The sequence below is a fragment of the Bufo gargarizans genome, chromosome 10 (genome assembly GCF_014858855.1).
Source record: "Bufo gargarizans isolate SCDJY-AF-19 chromosome 10, ASM1485885v1, whole genome shotgun sequence".
Taxonomy (NCBI): Eukaryota; Metazoa; Chordata; class Amphibia; order Anura; family Bufonidae; genus Bufo; species Bufo gargarizans.
This window is the reverse complement of record NC_058089.1, coordinates 14,607,045-14,623,275: the sequence shown is the minus strand read 5'-3', so window position 1 is coordinate 14,623,275 and position 16,231 is coordinate 14,607,045. Positions and strand designations below refer to the sequence as shown.

At 48.6% G+C, this 16,231-nt stretch overlaps 1 protein-coding gene across 3 annotated transcripts in view; it reads right to left on the bottom strand.

The window, feature by feature from the left end:
• Positions 1-290: 290 nt before the first annotated feature.
• ABCC8 (ATP binding cassette subfamily C member 8) overlaps positions 291-16,231 on the bottom strand; it is a 78,234-nt gene continuing 62,293 nt past the window's right edge. For all 3 annotated transcript variants that reach the window (XM_044271161.1, XM_044271162.1, XM_044271163.1), the window contains 11 exons: positions 15,397-15,489; positions 14,956-15,058; positions 6,034-6,138; positions 5,161-5,281; positions 4,952-5,082; positions 4,791-4,869; positions 4,222-4,330; positions 4,040-4,143; positions 2,378-2,511; positions 1,484-1,546; positions 291-525 (listed from right to left, as the gene is read on the bottom strand). In XM_044271161.1, the coding sequence (XP_044127096.1) occupies positions 388-525; positions 1,484-1,546; positions 2,378-2,511; positions 4,040-4,143; positions 4,222-4,330; positions 4,791-4,869; positions 4,952-5,082; positions 5,161-5,281; positions 6,034-6,138; positions 14,956-15,058; positions 15,397-15,489 (1,180 nt within the window). In that variant the 3' untranslated portion in view covers positions 291-387. The remainder of the gene's footprint in view (positions 526-1,483; positions 1,547-2,377; positions 2,512-4,039; positions 4,144-4,221; positions 4,331-4,790; positions 4,870-4,951; positions 5,083-5,160; positions 5,282-6,033; positions 6,139-14,955; positions 15,059-15,396; positions 15,490-16,231) is intronic.

Genomic DNA, 16,231 nt, shown 5'->3' with positions numbered 1-16,231 from the left:
TCTTTTACCACCACATTCCTGTTACGCGCTTTTACCCTATGAGCACTTTTTTATGCCTATGTCATAGAGCCGCACCCCTTGCAGGTCATGTCACCGGCACGTCACCTAGTGTCTGACTGTATGGCGGGTGCAGGGGCTGTCATGGGGAGCTGCAGGCATTGAGGAGGACATGTGGCGGTGTCGGGATCAGTCTGAAGATCTGCTGTCTGTGACATGGACACTGATTCACCTGTGTTGTGTTCCGGTACAGGGGCCACACCCTGGGCCCCGGCGACACCAGACTCCGCCTCTGCGTGAAGATCTTTATTACGAAATCCTCTTTATTTACAGGTAATTTACACAATTAAAAAAACTAAACGATTCGTGAATTGCACTTCTGGAAGTTTCTTATTTATCGGCCTGAACATACGAGGCGAACATACTGTCCTCGCGCTCCAGCAGGACCTCCGGCTTGTCGTACTCCATGATGGCGCCTCTCTTCATGACAATTACCATGTCTGCATTCAAGATGGTGTGCACCCGATGCTGCAAGAAAACAAGACATCAGCTCCAGAGAACCGAGACAGTCTGTTCTGGGGGACTGGGGGCCCGGGAGGTGTCAGGTCGGGGGCCCAAGAGGCGTCGGCTTTGGGGGATGGGCACATGAGGCATCAGCTCTGGGGGCCTCAGAGGTGTAGGCTCTAACAGGGGCCAGGTTGTATTAGTCGTGTGTTATACCTAGGATTTTGCCTTTCACTGTTGTCCCCCAGGGGCCACACCTGTCCTCTGTGCAGTCCCAGTCTGAGCTCTAGCGTCACATGGACCAGTGACCCAGAAAACGCTGAGAACAGAGAATTGTATCTGCACTAAGCTGAGCGCAGGGGAACGCCAGACGGACTTAACCCTTTCACCACCTGCTCAGTACGCTGTGACTGCCAGGCGGAGGGAGTGACGCCTTATCTGACCCTGCGCGCAGCGCCTCACCTGCCAGAGTGGGAGACTAGGCAGTGAAGGGGTTAATAACTAGCCTGGAGGATTCTGGGAGCAGCATACAGAGGGGTCATTCTGTGCACCGTGCCCCCCGGACTGACCGCACTGGGACCTCTGGTGACCCCAACATATTAATAGATCATCCCACGTCTCCCTGTCCTTATTAGGAGACCCCTGAACCCACTGTGGGGGGGACTCTGCGTGTCACTGAACATGGTCAGCCGCCAATGTCCCACAACAGAAGCCCCCTAAACTCCAGTCCAGTGCACAGGGGTATGAGGAGCCTGCAGTCCCATGTAAACGAGTCCTCCCGAATGCTCTTCTGCATTATATTCATTGTGGACATCGAGTCCTCACCTAGTCCTGCACATGCAGCTGAGGGTTTGTTACAATGTGTCAGTGTGAACAGTCCTCTGGGAGATGAAGGCAACAGCTGTTACAATGATAGACTGTAACAAACCCTCTACTGTGAGACAGTAGGCAAGCACTGCAGCCACCAGTGCCCCCCACGTACCGCGATGATGACCACCGTGCGCTCCTGAAACGCCGTCATCACCACCTTCTGTAGGATGTTCTCCTGCGAGGAACAAAGAAATTACTGAGACGTCACAGACCCCGCATGCAGAATTGAGAGGGTTAATCCTGAGGATAGGTGATCAGTGGGGGTCCGACGCTCAGGGCACCGATGCTCCTGTGAGCGCCGCGGTCTTCTCCGTGCTCACCAAGCACAGCGCCGTACAGTGGCCGTGCTTGGTATCGCACTCAGCCCCATTCACTTCTATGAGCTGCTCCGAGGTCATGTGACTGACGAACGTGACATCAACCAGACTTGGGATCTGCGAGCACCAGAGCCTTCTCAGCTGATCGGCAGGGGCCCCGGGTGTCGGACCCCTACCAATCAGATACAGATGACCTATCCTGAGAATAGGTCATCAGTATTAAAAACTCGGAAAACCACTTTAACCCTGAGACACCTGTCCCTCATCTTGCGTGGAGTCTTCTATCAGTGTTTCTGACCACCTACCATTGTCACGTAGCATCTCATCCCTCTGCTTCTTCAATCGTACAACTCCACCTGTAGGAGTGTCAGTGTGCACTGAAGTTCTAGCATTGTGTTCATTATTCAGTTATAGGCCCCTCCCATATAATGTAGCAATGTAGAGCAGAGGATTGTGGGAGGACGCAGTGACTATGGGTATCACCAGTATTAGTCTTCTAATGCTACACAACGACATTTTTCATAACGATTTTTCTGCGACTGTCATGTTGCATGGCAACACCATAGACTCATTATAATAATTATTATAATTATAATATAATAATTGTCATGCAACATCAATGTTGTAGTCCTAGCCTTAGTGCTGCATCTGATGCATAGGGGCCCCGGGGCCCAAGGTGTCAGACGTACAGTGGCCATGTCTATGGAGGCTGTGGCTTCGTCCATGATTAATATGCTGCTCTTCCGGACGAAGGCTCTGGCCAGACAGAAGAGCTGCCGCTGCCCCACGCTGAAGTTCTCTCCTCCTTCGGTGACTGCCGCGTCTGGAAAAAGAGGACACAATGAGCTATAAGAGGGCGGGGGAGGGGAAGAGCCGCTATAACATGGCAGGGGAGGGGACGATCTTCTCACAGGGCAGGGGCGAAGCCCAACAGGGCAGGGGCTGAGCCGATCTAACAGGGCAGGGGAGGAGCCGATCTAACAGGGCAGGGGAGGGGCCGATCTAACAGGGCAGGGAAGTAGCTGACCTAGCAGGGGAGGGGCCGATCTAACAGGGCAGGGGAGGGGCCGATCTAACAGGGCAGGGAAGTAGCTGACCTAGCAGGGGAGGAGCCGATCTAACAGGGCAGGGGAGGGGCCGATCTAACAGGGCAGGGAAGTAGCTGACCTAGCAGGGGAGGGGCCGATCTAACAGGGCGGGGGAGGAGCGGATGGCGGGAGAGTGGTCAATGTAACATGGAAGGAGCCGATCTAACAGGGCAGGGGAGGAGCCGATCTAACAGGGAAGGGGAGGAGCCGATCTAACAGGGTGGGGACGACGACGATCTAACAGGGCAGGGAAGTAGCTGACCTAGCAGAGGAGGGGCAGATCTAACAGGGCGGGGGAGGAGCAGATGGCGGGAGAGTGGTCAATGTAACATGGAAGGAGCCGATCTAACAGGGCAGGGGAGGAGCCAATCTAACAGGGAAGGGGAGGAGCCGATCTAACAGGGCGGGGGAGGAGCCGATCTTCTAAGAGGGCGGGAGAGGGGTCAATGTAACATGGAAGGAGCCGATCTAACATGGTGGGGGAGGGGCCGATCTAACAGGGCGGGGGAGGGGCCGATCTAACAGGGCGGGGGAGGGGCCGATCTAACAGGGCAGGGGAGGAGCCGATCTAACAGGGCAGGGCAGTAACTGACCTAGCGGGGGAGGGGCCGATCTAACAGGGCGGGGGAGGAGCAGATGGCGGGAGAGTGGTCAATGTAACATGGAAGGAGCCGATCTAACAGGGCAGGGGAGGAGCCGATCTAACAGGGAAGGGGAGGAGCCGATCTAACAGGGCGGGGGAGGAGCCGATCTTCTAAGAGGGCGGGAGAGGGGTCAATGTAACATGGAAGGAGCCGATCTAACATGGCGGGGGAGGGGCCGATCTAACAGGGCGGGGGAGGGGCCGATCTAACAGGGCAGGGGAGGAGCCGATCTAACAGGGCAGGGGGGGAGCCGATCTAACAGGGAAGGGGAGGAGCCGATCTAACAGGGCAGGGGCCGAGCCCAACAGGGCAGGGGAGGAGCCGATCTAACAGGGGGGACGGGACGGGACGATCTAACAGGGAGGGGGGGGACGGGACGATCTAACAGGGCAGGGAAGTTGCTGACCTAGCAGGGGAGGGGCCGATCTAACAGGGCAGGGGAGGAGCCGATCTTCTAAGAGGGCGTAACATTGAAGGAGCCGATCTAACATGGCGGGGGAGGGGCTGATCTAACAGGACAGGGCAGGAGCCGGTATAACAGTGCGATCAGGTACCAGTGCATACACTTTGCTCTGGGAGGGCAGTGTAGTATAATATATGGCTATTATCTGCTCCTCACCCAGGCCGCCGGGTAGCGCCTTCACCACGTGTTTGAGCTGGGCGATTTCCAGCGCCTCCCACAACACGCAGTCCGTACATTTATTCTCAGGGTCCAGATTAAATCTGCAGAAAAGACGAAACTCGCGTTACACGTCACCGGCTGAAACCAGAGGACAACGCCCAGCGCTCTGCGCCTCCCACCTTATGCTCCCACTGAATAATATGGGATCCTGCAGAATGATGGAGAGACGAGATCGCAACGTCTGCAGCGGCAGCTTCGAGATATCGATTCCATCAATGACAATGCGCCCTAAAAAACAAAGGAAACGGTGGCTGCAAAACAGAGTCACATGTATGAAAGGGGCGGTCCACTGAAAAGGTTGTCACAGCCACGCCAACAATACTGAGAGGTTGTCACTGCCCCGCCCCCTGCTGATGACATCACTGATATAATGACATGAGATCCACACACCTACTACAGGAACATCTACTCATCTATTACTGCTGACAACCTGCCTGATATAACGCCTGAGAGGTTGTCACAGCCCCGCCCCCTGCTGATGACATCACTGATATGACATGTGATCACACCTTATATTACAGGAACATCTATTCATCTATTACTGCTGACAACCTGCCTGATATAACGTCTGAGAGGTTGTCACAGCCCCGCCCCCATTACATCTCGCATAATAAGAGGTTACCACGAGACGTTTATATCTAGATAATTCCGCCGCCGCCTCTACATATTTTCCACACTCTGGTCTCACCCTGGAACATGTCCACCATCCTGAAAAACGCCAGAGAAAAGGAGGATTTTCCGCTTCCGGTTCTCCCACAAATCCCGATCTGTTGTGAAAGAGACTGATGAGTTTCCAGGGTGTGCGTTGTAAGGACATTATGACTACCACCCCCATTGGGCACGCCCAACCTTCTGTCCCGGGGTGATGTGGGCGTTCACATGCTTGAGGACGGGTTTCAGGGAGCTGTCGTAGCGCACGCTCAGGTTCTGGATCTGGATCTCGCCTCGGTCCGGCCAGTTCTGTGGGATCTGGGAGGCGGCTGTAGGGGGAGGGGGAGGCTCATTAGTTATTTGTGATGGGGTCATGTGACCTGCACAGGAGGGCGCGGACCACTCACAGAGAAGCCCCATGTAGTTCTCCGGCTCAGTCTTCAGGAGGCTGTTAATCCTCTTCACGGCTCCTAGCTGAATCTCCATGTCCGAGAGGTTGCGCACCATCCAGTTCAGGTAGTTAGACACCTGCGGACACGGCTGCCATGTTAATGCCCTGCGTACACGGGATGTACACATCTGACAGCGCATGAGCTGATCACATGACTACACAGGACGCGGCCGCAGCCAGAGAAGACCGAGATGTAATACCAGTGGTAATAACGTCACAGGCACATGAGACTCAAACATATGACGACGACACACAACACAAATCACACCGACAACATACAAACATACAACACACAGATGTGCAGCACCGACAACACACAAACATACAACACACAGATGTGCAGCACCGACAACATACAACGCACAGACGTATAACATTGCGCTGATGTGCAACACGACAACACACAAATATACAACACACAGATGTGCAACACCGACAACACACAAATATACAACACACAGATGTGCAACACCGACAACACACAAATATACAACACACAGATGTGCAACACCGACAACACACAAATATACAACACACAGATGTGCAACACCGACAACACACAAACATGCAACACCGACAACACACAAATATACAACACACAGATGTGCAACACCGACAACACACAAACATGCAACACCGACAACACACAAACATGCAACACCGACAACACACAAATATACAACACACAGATGTGCAACACCGACAACACACAAACATGCAACACCGACAACAAATTGTGCACATGTGCAACACACACAGACGTACGACACCACCTTCTAAAGAGCATGTTATGGGCGCGGGAGAAGAACTGGAATAATCTGTTCTTTACCATCAGAGCGTAAGTGAGTCCGAGCCCGACCTGTCCAGAGGGCAGCAGAGAATTGGTGATGGAGGCCACGGCAGCAACCAGGACGACACAAGCTCCAATGTATTCCTGCAACCAGAAGGCGGGGAGATAATCGGAATTAGTCTTACCGGTAATTCTGTTTCCATGAATCCACCATGACGGCAAATACCTGGAGACTGACCCCTGACCTCTATAAGGGCAGGAAACAGAAAGCTTAGATTGCTCCCACCCTTCTCAGTGTTTTCTACATTACTATATTACTTTTTTTTTTTTGTATTAGTTCATACTCAAGAATTATAAGAGACATTATATCCTTAACTTCTCTCTCCAATATCTATCATTGTTTTTTCTTTTTAGGGGGGGAATTTGTGCCGCCATGGTGGATTCATGGAAACAGAATTACCAGTAAGGCTAATTCGGATTTTCCAATTCACCACCCTGATGGCATGTAACTGGGACGCTACTGCTTGAAGAACTGTCCTTTCGAAAGACAGATCGGACATTACTGAAAGATCAAGTCTGTAATGTTTAAAGGGTAACTGTCGTATTTTTATTTTATTTGCTAGTTTATTAGAGCTCGGCACGTATACCTGAGTTGGGGTACTTTCACACTAGCGTTAGAAGAATCCGGCAGGCAGTTCCATTGCCGGATCCGGTAATCCATATGCAAGCGGATATCATTTGTTTCCGGATCCGTCTCTCCAGAAAAAAACGGATCCAGTATTTATCTTTTTCACCGATTTAAAGGTCTGCGCGTGCGCAGACCGGATCCGTTTTTCCGGAACACTTGCTACCGGATCCGGCATTAATACATTTCAATTGGAATTAATGCCGGATCCACCAAGTGTTCCGGAATTTTGGCCGGAGAAAATACCGCAGCATGCTGCAGTATTTTCTCCGGCAAAATACCGTAAAAGGGACTGAACTGAAGACATCCTGATGCATACTGAACGGATTGCTCTCCATTCACAATGCATTAGGATAAAACTGAAGCGTTTTTTTCCGGGATTGAGCCCCTAGGATGGAACTCAATACCGGAAAACTTTAACGCTAGTGTGAAAGTGAAAGTACCCTAAGTCTGTAAAGGATTGTCAAATAACAGCTTTCATTAATGTCCCCTGTCCCTTTCCACTGCTCCCTTGCTAGGGCTGGTCTGTCTCTGGCTAAGACAGGAAGAGGAGGGACGGTCCTTCACGCTGCAGGCCTGCATTAGGCTTCAGAGTGAGGAGGCGTGTCTCTCAGTAATCCAATCTGATTGGCTGGCAGGGAGCTGCTGGCTACAGCAAGTGTGTATGGGAAGTGAGGGAAAGCAGTGCTGGCCTCAGAGAACTGGCAGAGGAGCCATCTTTAAAAAAAAACTTAAATTGTAAATGTTTAAACAGCCGTAACTAAGGGGAAAACTCAAGGAAAACAGTGGTCAGTGAAGAAACTAAAGACTGCTTTATGCACAATTCTGCTGCAGCAGTGACATAGGCTAAAACAGATTTTCTGATTAAAACATGACAGTTAGACTACATGCACACGACCGTTGTGTGTTTTGTGGTCCACAAATTGCGGATCCGCAAAACACGGGTGACGTCAGTGTGCGTTCCGCAATCTGCGGAATGGCACGGAGAGCTATTAATGTAACTGCCTATTCTTGTCCGCAAAACGGACAAGAATAGGACAGGTTATATTTTTTTGGCAGACCACAGATTGGAGCAACGGATGCGGACAGCACATGGAGTGCGGCCCCATTGAAGTGACCAAAACAACGATCGTGTGCATGAGGCCTTACCTCATTGGACATTGGACCAGGTAGCAGCTCTGCAGATCTGTTCCAAAGATACACCCGCTTTCTCAGGATAGGAAGAGGACATAGCTCTGGTAGAATGGGCCTCATCCACCTTGCAATGAAGGCTTTGGATACCACTTTCCCTTTGTTCTTCCCTGCAAATTGTACCAAAAAAATTGTCTACCAATCTAAAGTCTTTAGTAACCTCTAGGTATCTGAGAACTGTCCTTCCTACATTGAAAGAATGGAATTTTCTCTCTCCTGCATAGCCGAAGTACCCCTCCTTCTTATTTTCCATCTGCCAGCGAGGGCCACCCTTGTGGTCATACTGTCACGGCTGAGGATAGGGTTTTCCCCATCTTCAACCGTGACCGAAACACGTTGGCTCATAAGGTTAGGAGTCAGGGTCAGGTTAGGGACGCGATAGGAGGTGACCTGCTCCCTAATTCTGTCGTCCTGGCCGAGCAGCCAATAACATCTTCTGGCATCGCACGGCTGAGGGTTTTCCCCATCCTCAGCCGTGACAGTAGGATGTCAGGTGCAACCGCATGCACATTGCAGCAAGCTGCCTAGCACCAGCTCAGGCTGCTATACTGCCACATAAGAACATGTTGCCAGCGGCAACCACAAGTGAGGCAACATATAAGCGGCCCTCACCTGTGGTTGAAACAACCAAACGAGACCGCAGGCAACAGCCTGCGGTTCAGGAGTCACGACCATGACCATGGTCGTGACACTAGCACTGTCAGATTGGGTTCTTAGAAATGGCTATTAGAAATGCTGTCTTGTAAGAGAGATATTTAACAGAGCTATCGGCTAGAGGTTCAAAAGAACTTCCTGTCAGGCCCTTAAGCACAATGTTTAAATCCCAGGAAGGGGCACAAGGTCTAATGAAGGGTTTTAATCTAGACGTTGCTCTGAAAAATCTTCTTATCCATCTATGATTTGCCAGGTCTGTGTCGAAAAAAGCACTGAGTGCTGATATTTGTGCTTTTAAAGGAGAAGGTCTAAGACCTATATCCAAACCTTGCTGAAGAAACTCCAACATTTTTGGGATCTTTGGTTCTGAATGATTTGGTGTGGGTTCACCTGACCCAGAACAGAATTTTTCCTGATCTTTAGAAAAATTGCAGAAGTAATTTTTTTCCTGCTAGATCTAAGTGTGGATATTACTTTATCCGAAAGACCCTGACTCAGGATTCATGCTGTCAAATTGAAGGACTCTGGATGGGGATGAACAATGGGACCTTGTACTAGAATGTTGTTTCTGCTGGGGAGTATCCATGGATCTTGTAGAGATGGTCTCTTGAGGAGAGGAACTTTATCCCTTTGACCTCCTCCTCAGTGAAGTGAGTCATTGTATCTCTTATTTCTTTTAACATTGAATTTTATTGTTGAAACAGTTTTTACAGCAGCAAATATGAGTTATAATAATTATTAGTGCTTTACTCAGAGACCATTGGAGCCTGTGGCGCCCCTTGGGTGGTTTTATCACTTTCCTTTCTTTGAGGAGAGGAAACCAGCTTTTTTTCAGCCAGAACGATGATGATTGTTGATCTTTCTTGAAGGACTTTTTGAACCACTCAGTATCAATTGGAATGGTGGAAAAGACTAGGCTAGTCTGGAAGAATGCATCGATAGCCCAGGGACTGTCCCTGGGATCCAGAGAGCAAAACTTTTGGACCTTTACATTCTTTCTTGAAGCGAATAGATCTATCACTGGGGAGACCCATCTGCTTTCCATCATTCTGAATATTTCTATATTCAGTGACCATTCCCCGTGATCTAGCTTCTTTCTGCTTAGAAAGTCGCCACCTGGTTCTGAGAACCTTTTAGATGAACCGCTGATATGGAGCTCACAGTTTTTTCTGCCCAGGAGAAGATCTTACCTGAAAGATTTATTAGATATTTTGATCTTGTTCCTCCTTGTTTTAGGTAAGATACTGTTGTTATGTTCAGAACAAATGGACGGCACTGTGCTTACTTTAAGATCTGGGTGCGCGGTCAACAGGTCGGATCCCCATAGAAATATAATAAAAAGACCAGCACTCCGTAATTTCTTTGCTGAGAAGGAACTTCTTTATTCGTCACCCATATGTGACGTGCGTTTCGGCACAGATATGTACATATCTGTGCCGAAACGCGCGTCACATATGGGTGACGAATGAAGAAGTTCCTTCTCAGCAAAGAAATTACGGAGTGCTGGTCTTTTTATTATACTGTTGTCATGTTGTCTGATTTTTTTTTTACGATGACCCTCCAGGTAATTTGATGCTGCTTTTAGAGTCTTCCATACTGCCCGAAGCTCTCTATAGTTTGATGATTGATTGGCTATACTTGTTAGACGAAGAGCTTGGTAGAATTTGTCTTCTATACTTGCTCGTGTCTGTTTGAATCAGAATATTTGCCAAACCACCCCTCTGAGGCTTGATGGTATGGTCCACCAATGAAGGGATAGTTTCACATGTTCCAGGATGGAGATCTTCCGATCCAGGGACATTTGACTTCTGTCCCATTTCGTCAGTAACCCCGATTGGAGAATTCAGAAGTGAATTTGACACCAGGTTATTGAGGCTATGCACGACATTAGTAACACTAATAGGCTCCATAGCGCCTCTGGAGGAACAGGTTCTTTCCCTATGAAATTTCTGCACCTTCTGTTGTAATGACTACCGTATTTTTTCCCCTTGGAAGAAAGGATGTTTGTCTCCCTGAATCTAGAATGATTCCTAAAAATGTTACCCTTGTCTGGGGATGAAAGCAGTATTTTCTTGGGTTTATCAACCAAGCTAACGCGGTTAACGGGAGTCAAAAAGTGTTGTGATTTCTCTGGTTCCATGTATCCGCTGCTATCAAGAAATCGTCTAAGTAAGGAATTATTATTAAACCTTCCTTACTTAGATGTGCCACCATTACTGTATCTAGTTTGGTGAAGACTCTGGGAGCCGATGATATGCCAAATGGGAGAGCGACAAATAATAGATTTAAAATGGAATATGCTTCTAGTTGGACTTCTGAGGGCAAACCTTGGGTAACTCTGAGATTGTCCCGATGTCGGTACGTGGTAATAAGCGTCTTTTAGGTCGACTGTACTCATTAACGCATCTCTTTTAATGGAATTGTAGAGTTCAGGGACTCCCTCTTGATCCTCCTGTATTTTATATATGTTTGTTCAGATTCTTCAGGTTTATTATACACTGACCAAAAGTATAAACGCAACACTTTCGGTTTTGCTCCCATTTTGCATGAGCTGAACTCAAAGATCTGAAACATTTTCTACAGACACAAAAGACCCATTACGCTCAAATACTGTTCACAAATCTGTCTAATCTGTGTAGTGAGCGCTTCTCCTTTGCCGAGAAAATCCATCCCACCTCACAGGTGTGGCATATCAAGGTGCTGATTAGACAGCATGGGGGGGGGAGGCAAAAAACCAGTGTCTGGTGTGGCCACCATTTGCCTCACGCAGTGCAACACATCTCCGTGGCATAGGGTTGATCAGGTTGTTGATTGTGGCCTGTGGAATGTTGGTCCGCTCCTCTCCTGTGCGAAGTTGCAGAATTTTGGCAGGAACTGGAACACTGTGTCGTATACGCCGATCCAGAGCATCCCAAACATGCTCCGGGGAGTATGCAGGCCATGCAAGAGCTGGGATGTTTTCAGCTTCCAGGAATTGTGTACAGATCCTTGCAATATGGAGCTGTGGATTATCATGCTGCACATGAGGCGATGGTCGTGGATGAACGGCACAACAATGGGCCTCAGGATCTCGTCACGGGATCTCTGTGCATTCAAAATGCCATCAATAAAACGCACCTGTGTTCATTGTCCATAACATACGCCTGGCCATACCATAACCCCACCGCCACCATGGGCCATTCGATCCACAGTCTTGACGTCAACAAACCGCTCACCCACACGACGCCACACACGCCGTCTGCCATCTGCCCTGAACAGTGAAAGTCGGGACTCATCCGTGAACAGAACGCCTCTACAACGTGCCAGACGCCATTGAATGTGAGCATTTGCCCACTCAAGTCGGTTACGACGACGAACTGCAGTCAGGTCCAGACCCCGATGAGGACGACGAGCATGAGATGAGCTTCCCTGAGACGGTTTCTGACAGTTTGTGCAGAAATTCTTTGGTTATGCAAACCGATTGTTGCTGCAGCTGTCCAGGTGGCTGGTCTCAGACGATCATGGAGGTGAACATGCTGGATGTAGAGGTCCTAGGCTGGTGTGGTTACACCTGGTCTGCGGTTGTGAGGCCGGTTGGATGTACTGCCAAATTCTCTGAAATGCCTTTGGAGACGGCTTATGGTAGATAAATTAACATTTATTGCATGGCAACAGCTCGTAGACATTCCTGCAGTCAGCATGCCAACTGCACGCTCCCTCAAATGTTGCAACATCTGTGGTGTGATCAAACTGCACATTTCAGAGTGGCCTTTTATTGTGGGCAGTCTAAGGCACACCTGTGCAATATTCATGCTGTCTAATCCGCACCTTGATATGCCACACCTGTGAGGTGGGATGGATTATCTCGACAAAGTAGAAGCGCTCAGTGACACAAATATTAGACAGATTTGTGAACAATATTTGAGAGTAATGGGTCTTTTGTGTCTGTAGAAAATGTTTCAGATCTTTGAGTTCAGCTCATGCAAAATGGGAGCAAAACCGAAAGCGTTGCGTTTACATTTTTGGTCAGTGTAGTTCTGTATGATCCTTCCGGTTTTGTCACAAGAAAGAGATTGGCGTAATAGCCTAGCTTCCGCTGCGATAGTGGAACCTGAACTACCACCCCCAACCTTAGTAGGTCCTGAACTCCATTCCAGATCTTTTCTAGGGTTGATTTTGATCTGTGTGTTGCGATCATGTATTTGTTTGGAGGAAGAGAAGAGAATTCAATCTTGTATCCATTCTCCACCATATTCAGAGCCCAAGGATTTGATGTTACCTTCCTCAATTGAGATGAAAATTTCTTCAATCTCCTCCCTTGTGAGAGATGAGAATCCATTTTGTATGAACATGTCCTCCATCTTGAACATATGTGGAAAAATTTATGAACCAGCTGGCAGGACGTCAAGAGTCTCTGTGTATATAGATCAAATGCTCCTAGCTGCAAGGCCAAGGTAGTGGCCCCCTTGCTTCCTTATCAGAGTCTGACATACTAGAGAGAGTTATACTCCTTGTTAGTTTGGAATGCGCTGCTAATGAGTACTAACTTTGAGATTAGATGCTGCAGAGTCTTTTTAATTATTAGAAGTTTTTAACCATTAAAGGCAAATTCTGTTAGTAGAGTGCAGAAGTATTGCCTTTTATGAGTAACCAATCAAATTCGTTTCGCTTTCCACCCCCTTTGGTGGTGTGCCAGGCTTGTCTGTTATCTATACTGTTATAAAACGTATGCTTTTATGGAATAAAGTAGAGTAGTTGATTCAGCAGTGTGTCTGTGTCAGCTCTCTGAGCGCTCATACAACTTCCATTTGGAATCCTGACCGTCGTAGAGGTGGGGGTTTTGCCCTAACACCCCTATCTTGACGTCATTGTTTATCACTTGCCTTGTTTTGAGGGTTAAGGTGGAAGCCTCTTCCTTGGCCTCTCTTATGGTAGCGCCAACGTCCCGTCTTTCCTTTCCACCTGTATGATCTCTCCTGCTTACTATAAGGGCGAAAGGGAAATTTCCTTCTAAGAGGTTTTTCTCCAAGGAATCTTTTTTTTCTTGTCAGCTGCTTTTTCAAGAATCTTATCCAGAACTGGCCCACTTTGGATATTAAAATTGGATAAAGGGTTTAGGAGTTTCAGCTCCTTTACATGTGGCAGTAATTGGACAATTGACTCTCAGGTTGTTTTTAATGGGCAGCTTTGGGCAGTTCCTTAATTATTTCATTCTCAATTAAGCACATAAAAGGCCCGGAGTTGATTTGAGGTGTGGTGCTTGCATTTTGAAGATTTTTCTGAGAAGTAAACATGCGGTCACAGGAGGTCTCCGTGCAGGTGAAACAAGCCATCCTTCATCTGCGAAAACAGAAAAAACCCTTCCGAGAAATTGCCGCACTTTTAGGACGGCAAAATCTACAGTTTGGTACATCCTGAGACAGAAAGAAAGCCCTGGTGACCTCAAAAATGCTAAAAGACCTGGACGCCCACCAAAAACAACAGTGGTGGATGATGACAGAATAATTACCATGGTGAAGAGAAGCCCCTTCACAACAGCCGACCAAGTGACCCACTCTCTCCAGGATATAGACGTATCAATATCCAAATCTACCATAAAGAGAAGACTGCATGGAAGTAATACAGAGGGTTCACTGCGCGGTGCAGCCACTCATCAGCCTCAAGAATAAGAAGGCTGGATTGGACTTTGCTAAAAAAAAAAAACTTCTTAAAAAACCAGCACACTTCTGGAAGAACGTTCTGTGGACAAAAGAAACCAGATCAACCTCTACCAGAATGATGGAAAGAAAAAAGTATGGCAAAAGGCTCGGTACAGCTCATTATCCAAAGCATACCGCATCGTCTGTAGAACTTGGCGGAGGCAGTGTGATGCTTGGGCATGCATGGCTGCCGGTGGCCCCGGGGCCCTAGTGTTTATTGATAATGTGACAGAGGACAGAAGTAGCCGGATAAATTCTGGGGTTGTCAGAGACATACTGTGTGCTCAAATCCAGCCAAACTGATTGGTCGGCGTTCATAATACGGATGGACAATGACCCAAAACATAAAGCCAAGGCGACCCAGGAGTTTATTAAAGAAGTGGAATATTCAAGAACGGCCAAGTCACCGGATCTGAACCCAATAGAGCGTGTCACTGGCCACAGACTAAACTTCAGACAGAAAGGCCACAACCAGCAACTGAAAACCGCGGCAGTAAATGCCGAGCATTAAAAAGGAGGAAACACAGCGTCCGGTGATGTCCTTTCTCTGCTTCCTGCCCCTACAGAGGTCAATCTCCAGGTATATGCCATCATGGTGGTAAAATGCAAACAAACAATAATACACAAGATCTTCCATTACTGCCCCAATTCCATCATTGCCTCATGTTACACTCCTGACCCCTGTTTCATCGTTGTCCTTCTGTTCCTTTACTACCCCCCACATTTTCACTGTCCATCTGCCTATTAACTTACCATGCGCACCTCCAGCCATCGGTTAGCTGCTGTGAGGAACAGAGATGCAATGTTGTTGGAGTCCGTGAGTTCTAGAAGCTTCTGTCTGAATCTGGCCTCATACCTGGGAGAGAGAAATCATCAGTCCTCACCGTGACAGGAGATCACGACATGGACGGACCACTGAGTGGAACAGCTCAATGCTGCATCTGGACACATACTAGACCTGGACACCACATCACCTGGACACATACTAGACCTGGACACCACATCACCTGGACACATACTGGAACTGGACACATACTGAACATAACATCACCTGGACACATACCAGACCTGACCTGGACACCACATCACCTGGACACATAGTAGACCTGGACACATACCAGACCCGGACACATACTGAACATAACATCACCTGGACACCACATCACCTGGGCACATACTGGACCTGGCACTTACCTGAAGGCTCGTATGGTGGTCAGCCCCTCGACGGTCTCAGAGAAGTGCGCCAGCAGGGGGAGCTGTGTACTGTCTTCCAGCTGCTGGAGATCCCTGAAGCACAGTAATAATAATGCAAAATTAATACAAAAAGAGGCAGAGATTGTAAGTCTATCCTCATCCTCCTATCAGTCCTGCAACTCTACCCTCATCCTCCTATCAGTCCTGCAACTCTACCTCCATCCTCCTATCAGTCCTGTAACGCTACCCCCACCCTTTTATCGGTCCTGTAACGCTACCCCCACCCTCCTATCGGTCCTGTAACTCTATCCTCATCCTCCTATTGGTCCTGTAACACTACCCTCATCCTCCTATCGGTCCTGTAACACTACCCTCATCCTCCTATCGGTCCTGTAACACTACCCTCATCCTTCTATCAGTCCTGTAACACTACCCCCATCCTCCTATCAGTCCTGTAACACCATCGTCATGGCTTCCTATCATTTCACCTTTCCATTTTCTTGTTCTATGTAAATTGTAAGCTCTGTGGTCCAGTGTGAAGTGGCAGTGAAGTCGCAGCGGCTGCACTGGTGTGTGAATGATCTTCACTGGACACAGCAGCCACCTCCTGTGTGGATGTCTGACCCTTCATACAGCGCACAGTGGACGTGTCGGACTTTTCGTAACGCGCCCAGAGTACTTGTCTGACTCTTTATGAAGCACACGGCGGACGTGTCCAACCTTTCATAACGCGCCCAGGGAACGTGTCCGACCCTTCATAACGCGGCCAGAATACGTATCCAAACCTCCATACAGCACACAGCGGACGTGTCCGACCCTTCATACCACACACAGC